Below are 22,918 nucleotides of genomic sequence, written 5' to 3' on the forward strand. Positions count from 1 at the left end.
AATGGCACTGGTGGTAAAGAACCTGTCTGCCAGTGTTGAAGACTCAGGAGACACGGGTTCAATCCCTGGGTCAGGAAGATTCCCCTGGAAGAGGAAATGGCAACCCACTCCAGTATTCTTGCCTGGAGAACCCCATGGACACAGGAGCCTGGTAGGCTACAGTCCATAGGGTCCAACAGAGTTGGACACAACTGAAGCAACTTAGCATGAACGCATGCACACAAAATTCCAGAAACTATAAGAAAAGAAAGCAGACAGTGGTTGCCAGCATGGGGGTCTGGGAAAGGGACTTTTTGGGTCAATGGTAACATTATCCATTGTGCTTATGATGGTGGTTAAATGACTATACATTTATCAAGACCTGTCAAACAGAACTCTTAAAACTGGTGAATCTTATTTATATAAATTATAAATAAATATGATTTTAAAATAGACTGAAAAGAAACCATTAAAAGAGGAATAGTGGTTAGCTTTGAGTAGTAAGATTATGGTTGCAGGGTGGTTCCCTCATTCTCTGCCTTTATGCAAGCCTTGGAATCAGGATTACTCAACCTCAAATTTGATAATGATATCTAGTATGGTTGATTAAAAAAACCCTTATCTCACAGATAATGCTGCTGAATGGGTGAGGCACTCAGTAAATGCTCTGTGAATGGTCTGATTTATAGCTTGAGCTGGAAACAAGGTTTATTCAGTGTGGCTATTCCCATGTATCACAGATACACATGTTCACACATGAACAGATAGACACATCTGCAAAGGACTGGACGCAAAGCTGGAATAAAGAATGTCTCCCAGGGAGGGATCAGTTGCAGGAAGGAGAAAGCAGTTGTTTCCAGCAATGGATGGAAAAGGAGAAATTTGTATTATTTGGTCTTATTTTAGAATGTGCCACAGTCCTCAATATTTTACATGCATCATCTCCAGAACCATCACCCAGGCTGTGGAGAATGGTGATGAACCCACTTTACAGATGAGAAGCCTGACACCCAGAAAGGTGATTAGGTAATCCCTCAAAGGGACTAGAAGTTCAGTGTGGCCATTCCCACATCCTACCACTCTGAGTTGCCAATATGTTTGCCTCCTAGGAAAGTCCCCAGGCCTCACTTAGCTGAAAAGAGGCTAGAAGGGATGACCTCATCCCTGACCTAATGATGACCTCATCATTAGGGATGAGACTTCCCCCATCCCTAATCCTCCACCTCAATCACCCTGCTGAAAAGGGCACCTGGCTGTTGAGTTCATGAGAAGGTCAGAATCGTAGTCTGATTCAGTGGTTGCAGAGCCTTGGGCAAGTTACTTAGTCATTTTATTTTATAATTCACACAATTTATGAAAAGAACAAAAAAATAAACAACATAGAAATAGCACACTAAAATCAACTGCATAATGTACACTTCTAAACACAAACAAGCAATATAACACTACAACTTGGAAAAATTTTAAAAATCAGAGCATCTCCCCTACTGATAGCAGTTGAGGGAATGACCTATTGCATTCTGGAACATTATGGGAACAGCTTATGTTTATTAAATATGGCAATCATTATTTAAATCATTAACTGCTGGACAGGGCTAACAATTTTCTTATTGATAAATTGTGCTTCTTTTTTTTTTTTCTCCAGTGCTGAGTGGCATGGGGGATTGTAGTTTCCAAACTGGGGATCAAACCTGCGTCCCCCAAAGTGGAAGTGTCGATTCTTAACCATTGGGCTGCTAGGCAAGTCCCTGATAAATATTCTTTGACTGACGCTTTTCTGCCCACAATATGTGCTTCCATTTTCTATAAAGGATAGCTAATTCAAGCACTTAACTCAGAGGGATTTCTGAGGATCAAATGAGCTAATATGTAAGTACTCAAAAGATGTTAGGTATTACTTTTTACGAGCCATGCAACTCTGGGCCAGCAATTACATTTTCTGAGCCTCAGTTTCCTCATCTGTATAATGGGGATGATAATGCCAGCCAGCTTATTGAGGAGCCTTGATGCTATAACCAGGCCCGACACACAGTAATTGCTCATTAAGTGTTAGCTACCTTCAGTATCACTGCTGCCAAAACCTGCTCCTAAACTGTCACCAGGGACCAGGCAGGTTTTTGTACCGTACAGAAAGGAAGTTTATTAGCGGGAATTACTCTGTGCCATTCAGCAGCTTCTTAATGAGATTGGTGTTATTCGAGGTTGATCCCCCTTATCAGCGGCCCTGTGAACTGCGCAGATCATGACGCTTAATTTCTTTCTATGGAGTCAATCCTTTAATCCCGACTCAGCCTGGCTGGGCTTCAGCCTGGCTTTGCACTGGATTGCCGGCAAGGCATTCTCTGCTGGCGCTGAACCAGAACAAAGCAGCCCAAAGCTCTTCTCGGGAAAACAAGTTGGGATGCCTGGGGGAGGCGGGGCCCCCACAGGCGCATCCTTGATTTGCATGTCAATGGCCTCCGCCCAACTGCCTGAGGGTCGGAGAAGCCCAGGCACCCAGAGTCTTCCCTAATGAGAGCTCAGCTTCCAGAGGTGGTGGGCTCCCCACGTGGCTCCACAGGCAGTGCAAGAGATGCAAGAGACGCAGGTTCAATCCCTGATTAGGGACGATTCCCTGGAGGACGTAGTGGCAGCCTGCTCATGGACAGAGGAGCCTGGTGGGCTATAACCCAAAGGGTCACAAAGGGTCAGACAGGACTGAGCACATTCCAGGGGTTGCAGGGGGGCAGAGGGCCTCGGCGGGGAGTGAGCAGGGGCTGGGTCATGGGGGTCTCGGGCCCAAGGGACCCAAGTGTTGTGTTCAGGCAGGGGTCCCCAGCAACCTTCCAATTTTGGCCACTGGTTCCCCAGGGTCAAGTCTAAACGCTCCGAAGGCCCTCCCTGCTGCAGGATGGCTGATGGCAAAGGCAAGCTGGAGGTGAGAGACATGTGGAGATGGGACCTTGGTGTGAAGAGGGCAGCTGAGATCTGTGAGCCCTTGTTTCAGAAATGGAGACTCAGAGAGGAGGACAAGGTTTCCTGTTCGGTATGTGGTATGGAGACCCATGGGTTAGAGAGGACTAGAACTCACATGTCATGGAAGCCAATCCTGCCTTGCACTGATTTAATGAGTACATTAGAAATAAATAATCTCCCCTCTCCACCTAAAATCAAATGAATTGGTACCTAGTGTATAGCAGGTACCCAACAGATATATGCTGAGTAAGTGAACAAATGGAGAGGTCACACTAACAGAACAGGACCAGTCTAAAGAACATCTAGCCCTGTAATACTGTGCTAGTCAGGCCCAACCTGGAAGATGATATGAAAGATTTATAAACCTAAGAGAGATGAGCGTGCGTGGTAAGTCGCGTCAGTCGTGTCTGACTCTTTGTGACCCCATGGACTGTGGCCCACTAGACTCCTCTGTCCACAGGGATTTTCCAGGCAAGAATACTGGAGTGGGTTGCCATGCCCTCCTCCAAGGGATCTTCTAGATCCAGGGATCGAACTTGCGTCTCCTCTGTCTCCTGAATTGGCAGGCGGGTTCTTTACCACTAGCAGGTTCTTTTCCCACTTTCCCGCTTAGGGAAGCCCTAAGAGAGAGACGATAACTAACAATAACAGTAACAGGAGAAATAACAGCAGCTTAAACAAACACTGCACCTCTACCTCCTATCTTTTTCCTGGTCAGCTTCTATGTGGCCTGTCCTGAACCACCAAGTGCTTTTCTCACATCACCTCCAGTGCCTCTAGAGGGTTACCCTGAAGGAGGGGCGGTGGGGTCAGCAAGCTGCTTCCCTCACATTCCCGCTTCCCGCCGCGGAGTGTCAGGCTGCCCCTGGGCAGGGCTCTGGGTGTGCTTCCCAGAATTCCCCTGGAACCGGAGCATCTGTGTGTCATTTGTGGTCTAAAGGGTAAAGAAAGAAGGGTGCCCCTCTCTCTGCCTGCCAGTCAGAGGAAGAGGACTCTGCGACCCCGGGGAGGATGGAGGCACACGAAGGAAGTGTGTGTGAGTGGCCACGTGGAAGGCCATTTGCATCAGGCTGTGCTATGGCTGAGATGTTAAGTGGTTATGTCAAACCACCGAGCATTTGGGATTTACTTGCTATGGCGAATAGTGTCTAGGGAGACACCTACATAAAAACTCAGTGCTACTATGATAAAAACCTAAAATTGGAGGCTGGATGGTCTAGTGAGGGAGCTGACACTGTAAGCTGGGCAGATGGAGAAACAGCTGATAAACAGGTTGTCCAGACAGCAGGCTCCTAGCTTTGCCTCTGAAGTGAAAGTAAAAGTTGATCAGCTCTTTGCAACCCATGGACTGTAGCCTGCCAGGCTCCTCTGTCCACGGAATTCTTCAGACAGGAGTATTGGAGAGAGTTGCCATTTCTTTCTCCAGGGGACCTTCCCGACCCAGGGATTGAACCTAGGGCTCCTGCATTGCAGGCAGATTCTTGACCTCTATAGCAGTGGTTCTCAAAGCGTGGCCCCTGGACAAGCCGGGGGTGTGTGGCGTGAGGACCGGCCAGTAATGCAAGTCCAGGCCCCACCCTAGACCCAGGAGTCTGAAATTCAGGGCAGAGCCTAGAAACCTGGGCTTCCACCAGCCCTCCTAGAGGCTGAGGCACCCTCAGGTTTGATGGCAGCTGCTTCACGCGACAGAATTTTCCCCTGAAAGCCACGGGGTTCACCCCAGGCTGCCCTGGGCTGAGCCTCTCCACTGCCCTCCCCACCTCCACTCCCCTGGACCTCAGACCACACACCTCCACGTCTGTCCTGCTCAGCTCCTATGTGGCCTCCAGGCTCCAGGCAGAAGCCACAGCCTCCGGAAGCTTCTTCAGCTCCACACTACCCTGGGTTACAACAGACTGACTGGGGCTCCCAGGCCCTGTGATGGTCTCCTGGGAGCGTGGCCCCAGGCTGGCCCTGCCTCTTGCAGAATCCGGGGGAAAGGGATCGGAGGGGGCTGCAGCATCCGGCCGGCGCCTGCCGCAGGGTCCTTACCCGCATGAGACTGCATATGCTCCAGCAGGTTGTTGTAGAATTGGAACTGGATCCCACAGGCGCCGCACGTGTAGGGCTCTGCGGGGAGAAAGAGAGCGGCCGTTTGAAGGGCCGCACAAACCCCAACGCCTTCCTGCTGGGTTGCTGCGGGCCGCTTGGGAGCTGGGCACCCAGACACGCAGGGGGTGGTGCCCTCGGGGCTCCCCATCACTAGCTAGTGAGGGAGAGGCTGGGGAGGAAGGAGCGACGGACAGAGGAAGATGGCCAATGACAGGCCGTCGAGTGCAGCCACGGGGCATTTATCGAGGGCTCACTGTGTGCCAGGCACTGTTCGGGCGTTGGGGACGACGCAGGGCAGGGACCGCATCTTCTCGGCTCCCCAGCCTACCTCTCTCTCTCGGCTGGCAGAGGCACACAGACGGCTCAGTCTGCTGAGCGGACGACTGAATGAAGGTATGAATGAACCAAAGACAAGACGAGCGACGCGGAGGAAAGGGCAGAGAAGGCGGGAAGGGACGAGAGAACAGGGGAGAAGCGGGGAAACAGCGAAGAGCCAGAGAAGCAGGGATGAGACGGAAGAGGAGCGGAGGGGATGGGGGGGTGGAATTATGAGAGCGTATAGACAGGAGCTCGTGTGCAGGGCCTGTTATCTTTCCATCTGTGTGCCTGGCACATGAATGCGGAAGGAAGAGAGAAGAGACCAAAGACCAGGAAGGAAAAGAGCAGGATGATGGCGGAGGTGAGGCTCGGGAGCGGCGTCGTGAGGCCAGCCCCGTGGGCAGGAAGGGGAGGCTCTGTTTCTGCAGGGCTGGGGGTGGCAGAGGCAGGCTGTCCACACTCCTCCACCCACCTGGGCTGGGCCTCCCCCTGCCTCCACCAGCTGCCGGGTCTGCCTGGGAGGGGTCCAGAGTATGTGGCGGCCTGAGTTCACTCCCTGCCCTGTCTCGCCCTCTCCAGCCCCCCCCCGACGGGACCCTCACTTACTCTGTAGGAGAGGGAAAGGATTGGAAATCAGGGGACTTGCAGTTTCTGCAAAAGAGAAACAGTTTAGCTAAGTCTCTTCCAGTTCTGGTGCTCGGGCCGACTGTCATGATTTCTGTTCTTGGGCAGCAGCAGCCAGATGGGCTCTCAGAGAAGGGGGAGGCGGGTGTCTGGGGTGGGCCTGGGCACGGGCAGGGTGAGATCAGCCACGGCCATCCTTCCAGGACACCCTCAGCTCTCACACAGCGAGCCCACAGAACACCATGAGACAGTACCCACACGTGGCTGCCCGTCTCAGGACAGGGAGCTGGGACGGCTTCTAGGTCAGGGCGCCCAGGGTGGACACGTTTGATACCAACCACCAGGGCAGCCGAGGGAGCACTGCGCTGTCCCTTCATGTGTCTCCATCCTCCTCTCTGTCTGCTGGCAGCTCCCCAAGCCTCTTGGTATCGTCAGGTGAGCCTCACGGGCAGTGGGCAGCAGAGTGGGGCAGACGGACTACCCCGGGGAATCCTGGCTCCACCACTTACAAGCTAGGGGCCCGGGGCGACAATCGACCTCTCCTGAGCCTTGATTTCCTCAACCGAAAAGCAGGGATAACAGTAAAACTGAGCCTCGCTGGCTGTGTGGCAAGGGTGAAAACAGGTAAGACACATACAGCTCTGAACAGGTGCCAGACACACAGTAAGCACTCAATAAATGGTGGCTGCCAGCAGGAGCGGTGCCTCACACCGTCCCAATTCTGAACATGGACTCTGATGGAAGGAGAGGCAGGGGCTGCAGCCTGGCTGGCTGACAGCAAAGGCTTGCAGGAGACAGGGGTTTTGGTCCCGGCTCTGCTGCTCATTCCTGCAAGGCCTGGACCAGTCACTCCGTCTCTTTAAGGCCCACCTTTCAGAGAGGCATTACAGTTTTCAAAAGGATGAAGCAGTTTGGAACAGCTGATGTTCTCTCTAGTTTAAAGGAGCATGTCAACATTTGCGGGGCTCCCACGGCATACCTCACTGCCTGCCTCGGACACTGACTCATGAAATCGCTTGGTTAACTTAACCCTGCCCCCCTCGCCCCCCCAAACAGTGTGGACACAATGTGGATGTGTATCTCTTCTGCAGGGCCCCGACTGAATGATCCCCGACCACAGGGACGTGTGTTCCACTTCCACTCTGCAGCAGGGGAGAAACTCAGAGGCGAGCCTAAGCCACCAGCTTGCCGAAGGTGGAGCTGGGGTCAAGCCTCAGCTGCAGCTCTGGGCACTGTGAGGAAGACTCCGCGTGCAAGCCTGAGCCCCCGCGTGTTTCATAAAGCCCCTGACTCACGGTCAAGTCGTGTTCATCATCCGTCCACACCCAGCCAGGGCTCGGCAGGGCGCTGAGCACTGGCCAACACCTAATCTGGTGAGTGAAAACGCGGAGCAAGAAAGGGAGCGATGCCTTACCTTCATGTAAAGAAGTATGAGAGCAGAATCCTTTTCACACTCTGCCTCGGCTGGCACTGTGCAGACCAGCCTGCTGTGCCTTTCTCGGACAGAAGCTGATTGTGACCGCGCAGGGCTCCGCCAGGCTGGCCCCAGTTCTGTCTGTCTGTCTGGGGACAGCGGCCTTACGGTTGCTCAGTTCTAAGGTGCTAAGGCTATGTCAGGGTCTGGCAAGAGGCAGCCACCAGGGGGCGCCAAAACACCACCCGGAACCTCAAGCAAACCTACTTGGGCTGGTAAGGCTCCTAGAAGGGAACCTCTGGAAGTTCCCAGGTCCAAAGGGGGACCAGAACATGCGGCCTCTGGCTCTTGGGCCAGAGCTCTGTCTCCTGTACCCGCTTTGCTTCTCCTGGGGAAAAAGTGGCTGCAACGTTCACCCTATAAACACCAGCAATGGCTCAGAGGGCCGTCCGAGTTAATGTGTCACAGGCTGTGGGGACAGGGGAGTTTCTCTCTCCATGGAAAGACAAAGAGGAGCCACAGTCCTCAAGATGCTCCTTGGACCTAGAGGGACGCGCCTGGAAGAAAGGGACCCTCACTTCTGCCTGGCCCTGGCCGCCTTCTAATTCTCTGCCCCTAGCCTCCCCCCAGCACCCTAGCCCAGCAGAGACCACAAAGACCCCGGAAGCACAGGACGGCGGTCCCGGGGCACACCGCTCACCAACTCACCGCTGGAGTTTTGGGAACTGCTATTCGTCTCTTCAAAGTGGTTTTGTGCTTTGCCTTCTACCCGTCGACTGAAAGCACTTTCTGCTGGGTGGGGGAAGGGAGAGAGCAAGAAAAAAAAACCACCACAGTGACTGGTCAGTACCAGGTCCAGAGAGGGGGCACGCCAGAGAGGGGGGAGGGCTCGGAGGCCAGGGATGTGGGACCTGCCCCAGCCCCTGGACTGGGTGAGTGCCTGAGGCTTTATACTTGGGAACCAGCACAGTGAGGGGCTCCAGAACCCCAAACCACACACTTCCAGCTTCTCAGGCTCACCTGAATTTCCTGACACCACCTCGGGACCCCAGGAGACCCCCCTAGTAGTGCCCAGGATGGGCAGAGGTCCAGGCACCGTGGGGTGTGTGTGGGATGTGGGCACGCACATGAGATAAAGCTGATGCAGCAGATGGCGAACGGGCCATGGTCTCCCATCTCTGGCCCCTGGGGAGTCACAGGTGCCATCTAAGTGATGTGGACCCACCAGAGCGCAGGGAGGGTGACAGCCTGCTTTCTGGCGGTGGCTCAGGCAGAGCAGGAGGGCCCGATGGCTGCTGGGGCCCCTGGGTGGCAGAGATGTCGTGACAGGCAGAGCCTGGGCAGCTCCAAACCCTGGGAGGCCAGCGACCAGGTGAGGTCTGTCTGGTCAGGGTTCACCCAGGGAAAGGGACTGGCTTCCCGAGTGATTTCTGGGGTGTCCCCACGGACAAGGGGGGCCTTCCTGAGAGGCTCATATAACTCCCTGTAAATACTGGAGTCAGAGACAGGGCCCAACCAGGTGGGAAACACCAACTCAGTACCCATATGGGAACTAAGATCCCATATGCAGCCAAAAAAAAAAAAGAAAAAAAGTAATAATATGAGATTTCTTAGTATCTCTCAAAAATGGTGATCCTGGGAACCAACTTTGGCAAGTGTCATTGTCCCCAGGCCTCCTGACACCAGGAAGGCAAGTGCTCAGACTGTCGGGGGCCAGTGTTCCAGACAATCATTGGGGTGATGGGAAAGAAAGCCAGAGATGGCTCCTACAGGCCCCACTCAATTCCCCTGTGCCTGACTCTGACAATGCCCTCTGATGCAGCTTCCTTTTTGCAGAGGCTGTCAAGAACATCACAGGCAAGACCCTTTCTTCCAAATGTGTCTGTAAAATGCCTAGGCCGAGCACTACACACCTGCCTGCTTCAAGATACCATCTGTAAATTGGCAAAGAAAGCCCTTGAATTCTTTATCTAGGGCAAAGGGGAGGGACTCTTATTTATGAAGCACCTGCTATGAGCCAGGCACTGATTCACGTGTGTTATGTCCATGGTCTCCCTTAACCCTCCAAGAGCTCTGTGAGATCCATGCTGTCACTCCCATTTTACAGGTGAAAACCCAGAGAAAGTGAGGCTGTCGATTTCCTGGGGCTAAGTTCCTAACCCCCAAAGATGGCAGAATAAGGAGATTTCATTCCCGGGACAGAGCCTTCCTCTTTAAAAAGGGTCTGGGGCAGAGGAGAGATTCCTTTCTCCACCTTCTCTTGTACACATGGAATGGTTACCCATCTGTGGAGGATTTCATGCAGCCTGACCAATATATTGGTAGAATTGAGCACATCTGAGGTTACAAACTATTATAATCAATCTCCTATGGCTCAGCTGATAATGCAGACTTTGATCAGCTATTCCTGCTATCGGCACCTCTGCCTGAAAACCACCAGGTGGCTCTGCAGGGGACATCCCCGTGCAGGCACACACACACGCATGGGAGGGGCCGCCTGTCTTGTTCCAGCATGAGAGTTGCAGTGGTCACTTCCAGCTTCAACATGCTGGCTCCGGCTTACGTCCCATGCAGCTGGTAGCCCAGGTGTGACACCCACCGCAAGCCTCGTATGTCACATAAAGGCAGCCAGAGGCAAGCCCCACGGCTCTCTGGAAGCTTCCATGGTGACATTGGGTTCCAAGAGCTGCTGCAAACCGCACAAACCCTATAGGCAGTTCTCTGCAGAAACTGCAGAAACTCTCAGCCACAAGGTCAAGAGTAACAGCAAGACATGAAAGCCATGATCCTTAGTTGAGCCAGTATCTACCACTAGTAAGTCTGTGATGACCAGCCTGTTTAACTCATTTATGACTACTGTCGCCAAACCCCAGCTCTTCTCTACACAGTACCTGAAAACGGTTACCTTCAAGGCTGATTACTTACTCTCCTTTCGGGAGCTGTAAGCACAATAAGTGAGTGAAGTTGCTCAGTCGTGTCCGACTCTTTGCGACCCCATGGACTGTAGCCCACCAGGCTTCTCCGTCCATGGGATTTTCCAGGCAAGAATACTGGAGTGGGTTGCCATTTCCTTCTCCAGGGGATCTTCCCAACCCAGGGATCGAACCCAGGTCTCCCACATTGCAGGCAGACGCTTTAACCCTCTGAGCCACCAAGGAAGCGCAAATAAGCATAGCTTCAAAATTTGGGAGGGGGCTCCCCAGGAGGCACTAGTGGTAAAGAACCCGCCTGCCAATGTGGGGATGAACATTTTTAAGAACCGCATCCTTGCTCCTGAACCAGAATAAAGCAGCACAGCTCATTCCTTGGCTGTCTCCGGTCCAGCCTCCTGACTTAGGTAAGCGAGTTCTCCGTTGACTTGCTTGTACATTTCATGGGTGACTTTGGGCATCCTGAAGGCACCTGAAAGGCCCGTAGTCCCAGAAGGACTATGTCACCACTCCATCCTACATCCCACATATCTAGGCAGGCGGCCAAGGCTCCTTCCAGCCAGGCATGAATCAGGATTCCCAATTAGCTGGTTCTCAGCACACGGTGTGTCTCAGCAGTTTTCCCTGATGACTGGTAAGAAATGGCTGGGGTGTGCCATTCACTACCTGTTCACCCTTCTGCAATCTGAGCCCTTCCTGCATAGACTCAGATAACACTGGAGCAGACATCCATTGGTTTCCTGCTAGGCTACGGTTCAAAGAGGGGTTTCACGAGCAGTACCCGGTAGAAGGAGGCCAAGAGAACAGAGCTCCTAGTCAACTGCTCTTCTTCATGCAGAGCAGCTCTTTGTAGAAATGAGTTTTTAGACTGGGTTTTCTGAAAGATGCGGGAGGAGGTGCAAACTCATGCCAAGAAGTTCCAGGCAGGGGACGTAAATGGATGAACTGGGCTGGATGCGAGACAGACAACAGCGTGATCACAATGAGAAATGGCGCCTGCCACGTGGCCATTGTGTTGGGGAGGCAGGAAGGAGCGGTGGGGACTGTGGAAAACTGGAGAGCACATGCTCTGTGACTCCGCCTCAAGGCAATTGGCTGCCCTGCAGGAAAGTGAGCCCAGGACTGCCAGATCTGACTTTACCATGTCAGCGAGAAATCAAGTTTCACAAGAACATCTAACGTTCAAACGTTAGCAAATAATTAAAACAAATTTAAAATCCCGTAGGCCATGACTTATGAAAAAACACTCTCCTGCTTAAAAAAATTAGTTTGCAAACCATGTTGGACAACCCTCTGACTTAGGGTAAGAAAACCCAGACTCAGAGAGGCTAGATGGCTTGTTAGAATCACAGAGCCAGCAGGAGGCAGAGCAGGGACCCAGATCCGTCCCAGAGAGCCACGGGCCCTCCACCCTCGCTTTTGCAAGGGAACAATGACCGCGGGCACTGCTGTGGCAGGGGGGGAGAGGGGCGGGGAGTGGAGGGAGCGTGAAGGGAACAGAGGCCGTTGGTACCTGCGGTCGCCTTGCTTGCCGGAGATCCCGAGTTTGGAGTGCGGAACGTCTGGGTTTGGGTGGCTGGAGGGGTGCGGTGTAAGAGGGTGGTGCATCGGACCACGGAGGCCGGAGCCTTTTTCCCCGACTGGTTCGTCTGGGTCTTCGCTGCCACGAAGCGTGGAGATGGGGAGACCTCTGGATGCGAACACTCGGAGCCCGTGTCTGGATCATCCGGTGGCTCCCACCCGGGGGCGGTACCTGAGAGGGTCACGCTCTCAGTCGCCGAGGACCCTTGGGGCTGAGCCACAGACCCCTATGCTCGAGGGCTGAAATGCCTTTCTGGCTACCACCTGGAGCCCAAGAAAGTCTGGGAGTCTAGAACCTTCTCTGTCTTCTCCCTGAGCGAAACCTGATCGCCAGCTCACACTCACCATTACCTGAAGGCCACTGACCAGTCCACACCATAACCCTTGACCAGCCCAGGCTCTGAGTGTCTAAGAACTCACCCTGGGACCCATGCTTGGGGCACCTGGATGAGTCAACCCAAGTTCAAATGCACTTTCTAAGATGTAGATCCCTAAGCCTCTCTTCCTTCTAAGGCAGGCTGGCTCAGAAGTAACAGCAAGCAACAGAGAGGCAGAGACTAGCAAGGCCGACTGGCTGGGGTGGGGTGGGGCTGGGGAAGGGAAGAGCAGAGGGCTGATGTCGCCCCGTGGTTTCAGGGGAAGGGGCTCGTGCTGCTCCTGGACACTGCCTGGGATGGATGCTCTCAGGGGACAGTGCTCAACCCGACGACCGATACTTTAAGGAAAATAAGTGCAGCATCTCCCTGGCGGTGTCAAGGGCAGCTTATGTCACCGATTCCCAGACGCCCTGCCTCCATCGCCTGCATCCTCTGCAGAAGCTGGGCTTCCTGAGAGCAGGGGTGTGTGTTGGGGGGGACCTGACCCTCAGGTGGTATCCAGCTCGGGTGGCATCAATCTGCCCCCTTCACACGGCCCGGAGACATGGTTACTAGTGGTGGCAAGCCCTGGAACATGGCCACAGGGCCACCTTCAAACCAAGAGGGGAGGCAGTGGCTTTAGTCCACTGCAACTCTCTGCTGAGGGTGAGAGTGGACCGGGCGGCAAGAGAAGGGGCCCCTCTGGTACTGACCGGGGCCCACAGGACCCGCGGTGGTGGGAGCACCTGGGGGGCACCGCCTTGCCACAGAGGCTGGCTGGGGCCTGAAGGACCCTGCCCTGCAGCCTGCCTCGGGGGGGAGGAGAGGCCGCCTTACCCCCGCTCCCAGGGCAGTGCCCTTCCTGGGCACAGATGCTGCTGCACTGGCCGCTTTCACTGCCAAAGAGCAAACGGGCGCTCTCTGTTCCTGCACTTCTGCCCATTCCTGGCCGGAGGGGAAGCGCAGGCCCGGAGAAGCAGGAGGCAGGGCCGAGTTCAAGGTCACACAGGACTCAAGGCCCTGAGGTGGGCTCACAGGACTCAGGCTGCCCCCCCGTCCCTTTGGGGGGTCACTGCCTTCCCAGCACAGCAGTGGCCAGATGCCAAGAGCTGTGGGTGGGGATTCGGTCGTGGCCCCTAAGCAAGACCTCACCTGCCCCCCTGAACTCGGAAAGAAATCCCCCAGGCTCAGGCTGCGGAGAACACAGTTGTCGTCCACTACTCTCTCCCCAAGCCCCCGCCCCACGTTCTGGATTCTTACTTTCTCAATCAGGACCTGGAGAGGGGCAAGTGTTGAAGGATACCTACAAAGGTCCCCTCTTTCCCTCTCCTTTCCTTTCAGAGAACGGAACTTGAAGGCCCTGAATCCAACCGGAAGGCGGCTCATCTCACACTTTCCAATTTTTTTTTTTTTTGCCACAGACTAAATCTACACATCAAACCTTGAGGGAGATATAACGTGTCCCATCTCTGATTTCTCCCCCATTTCCCTGAAGCACAGTTTGGGGACCACAGCTCATGGTTTGCTGTAATGGAACCAACAGCGTGTGGGCTGTGAGCCCGGCCCACCTCTGAATTCCAGGTCAGTCACCTCTGGCCTCCGTGGTCTTGGCCTCAGTTTCCCCACCTCAACTCTGCCGATAAAAGTGGGGCACCCGTCTCTGCACTATCGACCTCATGGGGATTTTACGAGAATCCACTCAAGTCACAGAAGCACCTTGAATACTCTTCAAATGTAAACAGGTATGAAAAGTATTTTTTTAGGATTAAGGAAGTTAAGGCCCAGAATGCTTAATAAGTTTACAGCCACACAGAAAGTCAGGGCAAGGATGGAATGGGGCCCAATGCTGCCAGCTTCCCATGGAAGCCTTTGTGCAAGACCACGTGGTCCCCTTAGGCACTAACACAAGCTCAAGGGACAGAGAATTTTTGAGCAAAGAACAGAGCACATTGCTTGCCCTCTTAGGCCTCATCTCCAAACGCAGAATGGTTTCCAGGAGACCCTCTGGATCAGATCTCAAGGTCTTCGATCCTGCTGTCAAAATCCTGGCACCCACGTGCGAGAGCCCCTGCGTCCCTGTGGCAAGGAGCTCAGGGCACCCAAAAACACTTGATACAATGAACCCGAGGGCATCACCTGCTTGCTTTGGCCTGGGACCTGCCCACCTTCTGCCCCCTCAATCTACAATGCCCTAATCTTCCAAGCTTCATGGCCTTTGCTCAGGCTATCCCCTCTGCCTAAAATGTTCTTCCCTGAATCACTACTGCCGGTCCACATACTTCCAAATAAACATCACTTCCGTCGAAAACCCTCCCTGATATCTTACTTGGCCATTTATCTTTCAGTCCTTTCCCCTCTTCCCTTCTAAGATCTGACCACCACCAATAGAGACACATGGTGTGATCTTTCAACCAATGTCTTTTCCCTGATTATCCTGCATGTTCTGTGAGGGAGGGACTCCGCCAGTTTGGCCCAACCAGGGCTCATTCCCTGGCATATAGGAAGTGCCAAAATAAGAGATTTCCACAACATTATTAACCAACTTAACCTAATTGACACTATACACAGGGAACACTCTTCCCAGCTCACTTTATGAGGCCAGCATTACTCTGAAACCCAATTTAGACAAGGACATTACAAGAATGACAAGATGAGAAGGCTGGATGGCATCACTGACTCAATGGACCTGAGTTTGAGCACTGGGAGTTGGTGAACAGGGAGTTGGTGATGAACGGGGAAGCCTAGCATGCTGCAGTCCATGGGGTCACAGAGTCGGACATGACTGAGATACTGAACTGATCATAAGAAAAGTAAAATACACTGCTGGTTGAAATGTAAAATGGCATATTGTCTGACTGTTTCTTAAAGGTTAAACATATACCTATCATATGATCCAGACTAGGTAGTTATACAAGAGAAATGAAAGCATCTGTCCATAGTAAGACACATTCAGAGCAGCTTTATTTATATTAGCTCCAAACTGGAAACCACCTAATGTCAATCCATAAGTAAACAGATGAAGGAAACTGTGGCATCCGTATCCAGACAACGGAGCACTACTCTTCATCAATCAAAAGGAATGGACTACTGATACATTTAAACATGGATGAATCTTCAAACAAAAGAAGCCAGACCCCACCACACATAGTAGATAAGATTCTGTATTTGCAAGATTCCAGAAAATGTTATGGGCCTTCTTTCCTGGTGGCTCAGTCAGTAAAAGAATCCGCCTGCAACGCAGGAGATGTAAGAGACAAGGGTTCGATCCCTGGGCCGGGAAGTTCCCCTGGAAGGCAACAGCCCATGGGGTCGCAAGAGTTGGACACAACTGAGTGACTAAACCACCACCACAGAACATGCGTAAACTAACCTGTAGTAATAGGAAGCAGAGCAGTGCTCGCCTAGGAAGAGAGAAGAGGTGAGTGAGCGATGATAAAAGGGCACAAGGAAACTTCTGGGGGTGAAGGGCATGTTCATTATCTTGACTGTGGTGATGGTTTCATGGCTGCATACATAGGACAAATTATTTACTTTAAATGAGGTACTTAATTGGATGATGACATATTAATACTTCTGGTATCTTAAAAACACCAGAAATATTTATTTTCTTGATTATGACCATGATTAATGGACCAATGACTGAATCTGGGGCACTCTTCTAATCCTAGGACTGTAGTTTCCCACTGTTGAAGGGTCAGTTTTGGAAATGATATTAAAAGCCGGGTAAAACCCTAGGGAATTTTAGATAGAAGTAATCAGAAGACACATACTTGATAACCGATTAACTATAAACTACCTTAGGTCTCAAAGTAATTTAGATGCCTTTCCAAGAAAAAGAAGCTTAAAAAAAGAAGTCATTCTTCTGGAGAAGAAGCATTCGAACTCTGTAATGTTTTTTAGTTCATTTCACGGTTTTCTGATAATCAATGTATTTTAATAAAGAACAGGCATGATAACTTTTTTTTAGAAAAATCAATCTATGTAATTCACCACATTATCAGAATAAAAGATAAGAATCATAGGATCAGCTCAATAGATGTAGAAAAAACACATAACACCAATTTATTATGAAAACTTTCATAAACTAGAAACAGAAGGTAACTTTCTTAACAGATAAAGAGGTATCTATGAAAACCTATTTCAGCTAATACAATGCTTAATGATGAAAATGATCAAATTTAATGATGAAAACTCAAACCCTATGATAAGGAACCAGGCAAAGACATCCACTCATTTCATTTATTCAACCTCTAACTGGAAGGTCCTAATCAGCATAATAGGAAAGAATGATAAAAGGAATACAGATTAGAAAAAAAGATGTAAAGCAGTCTTTATTAGTAGATGACATGAGTATGGACAAGAAAAATTTCAAGAAATTTACAAAAAAGCTAACAGAACAGGTGAAGTTAACAAAATTGTAGGATGCAAATTCAATATATATAAATTAATTGTATGTAATAGCAACAAAAACTGAATATTAAAAAATCACAGTAGCATTAAAAAACACAAGAAACTCAGATATAATGTAATGAAATGCGTGCAAGACCTCTACTCTGAAAATATAATTATTGCTAAGAGAAATGTAAACACACCTAAACCAGTGAAGAGACGGACTATGTTCATGAATTGGAAGATCAAATATCATGAGGTCTAGTCTCCCCAGATTGGTCCATAGATTCAGTGTAATCCTAAACAAAATCCAAGATGTAATTTTGTTGCAGCAATTGGCAAGAAGACTAATATTTATATTGCAAGGCAAAGTTCCTTGTTTCGTAAATATATAAAAAGTTGAAAAACTGGAAGCACCTGATTTAAGACTTAGAGGAAGACCACGTTGGCATAAACATAGGCAAATAGCTCAATGGAACAGAAATAGACTCATAGTTACTCCTGCATTCAACTGGTTTTCAACAAAGGTCCCAATGTAATGTAATATATAAAGGACAATCTTTTCAACAAATGGTGTTGGAACAACCAGATATCCATATGGCACAAAGTGAATCTCAAATCATACCTCTCATCATTCACAAAAATTAACTTGAAATGGATCAGAGACTAAAATGCAGAAGCTGATAGTAGAAAGCTTCTAAAATATAATAAAGGAGAATATCTTCGCTACCGAGGTAGACAAGGATATCCTAAGTAGAACTGAGAAAACACTAGTCATAAAAAATTGATAAATTAGATCATTAAATATGAAAAACAGCTGCTCATCAAAAGATACTGAATGAAAATCAACAGTCACACCGAAGACCGACAGAAAATGTTCATTTTATATATAAACTCAAAGCTTCAGCTTTTCCAGTAGTCATGTATGGATGTGAGAGCTGGAACATAAAGAAGGTTGAGAGCCAAAGAATTGACGCTTTTGAACTGTGGTGTTGAAGAAGACTCTTGAAGAAGATTCTTGAGAGTCCCTTGGACTGCGAGGAGATCAAATAAGTAAATCCTAAAGGAAATCAACCCTGAATATTCACTGGAAGGACTGACGCTGAAGTTCCAATACTGTGGTTACCTGATGCGAAGAGCCAATTTATTAGAAAAGACCCTGATGCTGGGAAAGATTGAAGGCAGGAGGAGAAGGAGATGACAGAGGATGAGATGGTTGGATGGCATCACTGACTCAATGGACATGAGTTTGAGCAAGTTCCAGGAGATGGTGAAGCACAGGGAAGCCTGGCGTGCTGCAGTCCATGGGGTCGCAGAATCGGACACAACTGAGTGACGGAACAACAAAATATACATATATATATATATATATATATATATATATATATGATAAAGAACCTGGATCTAGAATATATAAAGAACTCCTAGGGACCTCCCTGCTGGTCCAGTAGTTAAGACTCTTGAGCTTCCAATGCAGGAGGCATGGGTTCACTCCCTCAGGGGAGTTGATTCCATTCCACATGCCATGGAGTGTGGCTAAAAAAAAGAACTCATACATTTTAACAGTAAAAACAACCCAACCAAAAAAATGGTCATAAGACTTCAACAGTTCCCAAAGTAAAATATACAAACGGCCAATAAGCAAATGAAAAAGCGCTCAACATCATTAGTCATTAAAAACACAAATTAACACCACAGTGAAATATCACTACACACTCACCAGACTAGCTCGAATTAAATAGCAGCCTACCACCAAATGTTGGCAAGAATTCGGAGCTAGTGGAACTCCCGTCCACGGCTGGTGGGAGTCTAAGGTGCTATAGTCATCTTGGGAAATGGTTTGTCAGTTTTTAAAAAGGTAAGCACGCTCTCCACTATGACCTGTCAATTCTACTCATTGGAATTTATCCAAGAGAAATGAACACATATGTCCACAGAAAGCCTGGTACAAGCATTTCCATAGCAGCTTTATTCGTTAATAGTCTAAAGCTGGAAACAACTCAAATGAACAAGCAAATGGCTAAACAAACTGGTATTTTCATACAACAGAATATTGCTAAGTAGTAAAAAAAAAAAAATGAACTGATATATACAACATGTATGAATCTTCTTCCACCCACAGTCAGCCTACATCCCTCTGGATGCTCTCACCAGACCCAGGGGCTCTCAAGGCCTGGCCCTGGTTATCAGCTGATGAAGCCATCAAGTCCAGCCCCCAATTCTACCTGTTCAGAACCTACGGACATACAAATCACTAGCTCCAAAGACCACTGGAGGGGCTACTTCTTGGTCAGCTTTAAGAATCAGTCCTCTGTTGCATTTAGCCTAAATCTCTCACGCTGTGTTTTTAAACACAGATGATCCCAGAGTCTCTAGACTTCAGCAATAAAGAGATGCATTCAACATACAGATGCAGAAAGACGAAGAGAGTCCACAATAGAGAGAACAACAAAATGAGGGACAGAGAAAGAGGGGACAGCCCTTCAGGAGAGAAGTACCTGGATGTTAGGGGGATAAGAATCAGGTAACAAACGAAGTACCCGTTCCCACTGTACCACCTGACACGTGATGCTCGAGAACTTCATAGTTACAAGTATGGGTCTGCAGGTTGCTTGTCAGGGCTATAAGCCAAGCCCTTCTTCTTCTTAACTCCATGATCTTATTCAACTTGTTCCAAGAGTCATTTGGGGGAAGAGAAGAAACAGCCCTGAAAGTTTCCTCCAAAGGCTGAAACCCAAGTCGCAGGATGGCTTTGTAGCTCACACCACCGTAAGTGCACTTTGGGTAGGTAACTGTAAGTACACCCTGGAGAGCACAGGTAAGCAGGTGTCCATGCACAGATGCCTCTTTCCCCGCCCATGGAAAGCGGGGACCTCAGAAGGGTCTGAGCGATGGAGCTCAAGCCACAGCCCTGATGCCTCAGCAGCAGCAACATGAATGGGCAAGATGGATGGGTCAGTGCCCACCAAGCGGAAACTGGGTCCTCTCTCCCCCACTTGCAGGACCTTGCCAGGTAACCCACACACCCTTAGCATGGGTGGTGGGACATGTTCCTCTAGCTGGGCCACTGCAGATGCCCGCCTGAGGGTCCCCTTAAGGAAGAGATGACTTGAACCCAGACTCCGGGGCTGAAAAGACCTTGAGAGCTCCCATAGGAGGGAAACTTGAGCCCAGAGGAGGGAAGTGACAGACTCAAAGGTCACGCTGCAGTCAGGGGCCAAGGAGGACAAGAATCTCAGGGGAGCTGCCTCCACCACCTTCATGGGCTCTGAACACCTCTCCCTGGCACCTGGAGGCCCTCACGGGGGCACGTGCCTGTGTCACTGCCAGGGCTCAAGGAGGGTCAGGCCTCCCACACTCCGGACACCTTGAACCCTGATGACCCTGCATAATCCCTCCCCCTTCCTGAACCTAAATCTTTCCACCCACTGACTGGGGAGGGAGATCCCCATAGCTCTGTTGGGAAAAACAAAAGCAGAGATACTTGCAAAGAGCTCGTAAACATTCCCCGCTACTGCCCTGCAATTCTGGTTAAGCCCCGCCCTGTCAGGACTCTGGTTGAGAACTGAGGGCTCATATAATTGGGGACCTAAGGATATAGCACCTCTGACACCCAGAAAGGAAGCTGGCAAATCGGAATGGAAGGCCAGGATGTCCCTGTGGTAGGGGTCCTCAGAACCCTTTCTCTCCCAGGCCAGGGGAGGAGGGCGAGACTGGGGGCCAGAGGGAGGATGGGGCCTGCCCAAGGCCACACACAAGCCTGTGACCCCACTGGAACTGATAACCCGGGTCTTCTGAGGCCTGGCCTGGCACTCCTTCTGACTTCTCACCCTTCCTACCTCCAAGGGCAAAGCCAAGTCTCATCTAGCCAAGCAGGCTCTAGCCTGCATTAGGCCCTGCACCGGTTCAGACTGAAGGTGCTGGCTTCAGGGGTGGGGACTCAGGAACCACATGATGTAGAGGTGCTTACAAGATGGCATCACTGACTCAAGGAACACGAGTGTGAGCAAACGCCAGGAGCAAGTGAAGGACAGGGAAGCCCACGTGCTGTAGTTCATGGGGTTGCAAAGAGTCGCACATGACTCAGCAACTGAACAAGAAGAAGAAGAGGTAAGGACAAGGGTCCTGAGGGACTCGGCAAGTGATGCCCACTGTTCCTAACCCCAGATCCCCGTGGACCCCAGGCCTCTGAGACCTTCGGGGGAGGCCTCAGGCTTTCCTGGCTTAAGGGTGGGACTTCCAGCTCCTGCAGGCAGGTGGCCCCAAGTCAGACCTGGATACCAAGAGACTGGGCCACCCAGCATGAGTTCACCCTGCTTTTGCCCTCCCCGGGGAGACTCCAGAGCCTCAGCCTATGGGTGGCTCACCCCTCCGCAGGCAGAGAAGGTACTCACTGATGGGGGCGTGCAAGGCCACGTGCTCCTGGTAGGGCGTGTAGTACTTGTATTGCTTTCCGCAGAATTCACAGGTGTAATTGCCGGTTTCTGTCCAAGGAGAGAGAAGTGTGAGAACGGGCGCGCCTGGTTCCCATCCAGAAGCAGCAGTGTGCTCCCTCCCCACAAACTCCTCATTCTGGGACCACCAGCTAGAATCAGCAGCCCCTTTGAGTCAGACTGCCTGGGTTCAAATCCCAACTCCTCCATCTCCAGCTGTGCGACTTTAGGCAAATTGCTTACCCTCTCTGTGCCTCAGTTTTCCTATCTGTAAAATGGGGGTAACAACAGGCCCACCTTATAGGGTTGCTGTGAGGATTAAATTTCTTTGTCACATGCTTAGAACAGTACCTGGCACACACTGTCGTCAGCCATTGCCCCACCCCCAGACCCCGGTGCTCAGGAAACGTGTGGGGACCTGACTGACCTCCAGCGTCAACCTCTTCATCACCCCCTGTTCAGGCCTTGCCTGCTGCAATAGCCACACCTGGGTCCCCTCATCTCCAGGACCTGCCCTGCCCCCAAACGCCCCCCGCCCCCTGGCAGAAGGGGTCACCTCTTCCTCTCGGGTCCCACCAAACTTTGTCTTTACCTCTCTTTTGGCACTGCCTAACTTCTTTCTTCTTAAAAATTTCTGATGTAATATTGTTCACTGGGGGAAAATTATAAAATACTGATAAATACAAATACAAAATTTTATATATAAGAGAAACTTCAATCATCTATAATCCCCAAACAAAGAGTAGCAGGTACCCCATGGGGTGGAACGTTCACCTGGCCACTTGCCCGAGACCCGGCCTCTCACTCCCATCTCATCTCTCACTGACATCAGCCGTCAGTCTTCTGCGGGCCTTGAATTAACCAGCCCTGATCTATATGCTCTTGGTAACCTGGTGCATTCAATTGACAATATTTTGTGGACATCTTGCTCAAATCAATAAGCATTGATCTCCACTGCATTTATTGGCTGCCTCGTTCCCACTGGACTTTGAAATTTGCTGAGCCAGTCTCCTAAACCAGAGGACACTGAGATTGTTTCAAAATTCTTTCCTTATTAAAAAAAAATGCTGCGATCTCCATCCTCGTAGAAATTTTTGCACATCTGCTCATTATTTTTGCACATCACTGCAAAATAAAGATTATCGCTCATAATCTGTGCACAATACTTCTTCAGGATAAATTAAGGGTGTGTATTTTTAAGGTTTTTGATCACCAAAGCACCAACTACTTATTGAAAGGTTGGGTCAATTTTCATCCCCATAAGAAAAATATGAAAATGATTGTTTCCAGAGTTAAGGACTATCATCTTCTTACTGTGCCTGAGAGGGAGAAATATATTGCACTGCTGATTTTATTTTCCATTTCTCTGAGTTCTAAGGAAGCTATTTTTCAGGATTAATGAACTACGGTTTTTATTCTTTGGCTTTCCTATTTGAATTTACAGTCAATGTTTCTATAGGCATGTTTACCTCGTTAAAATCGCTAAGAACTCTATAGATTAAGGACATCAACATTTTGTTCTGTAAGTTATATGTATTTTTTCTTGATTGGTTTCTTAGTCTGTTTACATTTTTTTCTCGGCATACAGAAGCTTTAAAAATTTTAGTAGCTAAATAATTTTTGTTACCGAATCACCAACACTGGGAAAGATATATTATTTGCTCTTTGTAGGCTTTTAAGTTGTTAGATCAACTGTTATTAATTGTCTTATTCAGACTCTATATAATCTTGTTTCTCTTCTCACTCTGTCAAAGACTAAGTGCTGTGATCAATTCTTCCATTTGATTGTGTTTCTAAAATTATTTTGTAAATTAGATATAATGTCGTTTGATGCAGACAGGCTCATGA

The 22,918-nt window shown here is 50.0% G+C and overlaps 1 protein-coding gene across 12 annotated transcripts in view; it reads right to left on the bottom strand.

The window, feature by feature from the left end:
* Positions 1 to 22,918, bottom strand: part of ZNF618 (zinc finger protein 618) — a 198,658-nt gene that overhangs the window by 20,193 nt on the left and 155,547 nt on the right. For 2 of the 12 annotated variants that reach the window (XM_070459249.1, XM_070459247.1), the window contains 6 exons: positions 21,663 to 21,722; positions 21,032 to 21,121; positions 11,825 to 12,064; positions 8,090 to 8,173; positions 5,950 to 5,994; positions 4,966 to 5,043 (listed from right to left, as the gene is read on the bottom strand). In XM_070459249.1, the coding sequence (XP_070315350.1) occupies positions 4,966 to 5,043; positions 5,950 to 5,994; positions 8,090 to 8,173; positions 11,825 to 12,064; positions 21,032 to 21,121; positions 21,663 to 21,722 (597 nt within the window). The remainder of the gene's footprint in view (positions 1 to 4,965; positions 5,044 to 5,949; positions 5,995 to 8,089; positions 8,174 to 11,824; positions 12,065 to 21,031; positions 21,122 to 21,662; positions 21,723 to 22,918) is intronic. The other 10 variants (XM_070459252.1, XM_070459251.1, XM_070459248.1 and 7 more) reach the window with 9 other exon arrangements.

Source organism: Odocoileus virginianus, chromosome 31 (genome assembly GCF_023699985.2).
Source record: "Odocoileus virginianus isolate 20LAN1187 ecotype Illinois chromosome 31, Ovbor_1.2, whole genome shotgun sequence".
Lineage (NCBI taxonomy): Eukaryota > Metazoa > Chordata > Mammalia > Artiodactyla > Cervidae > Odocoileus > Odocoileus virginianus.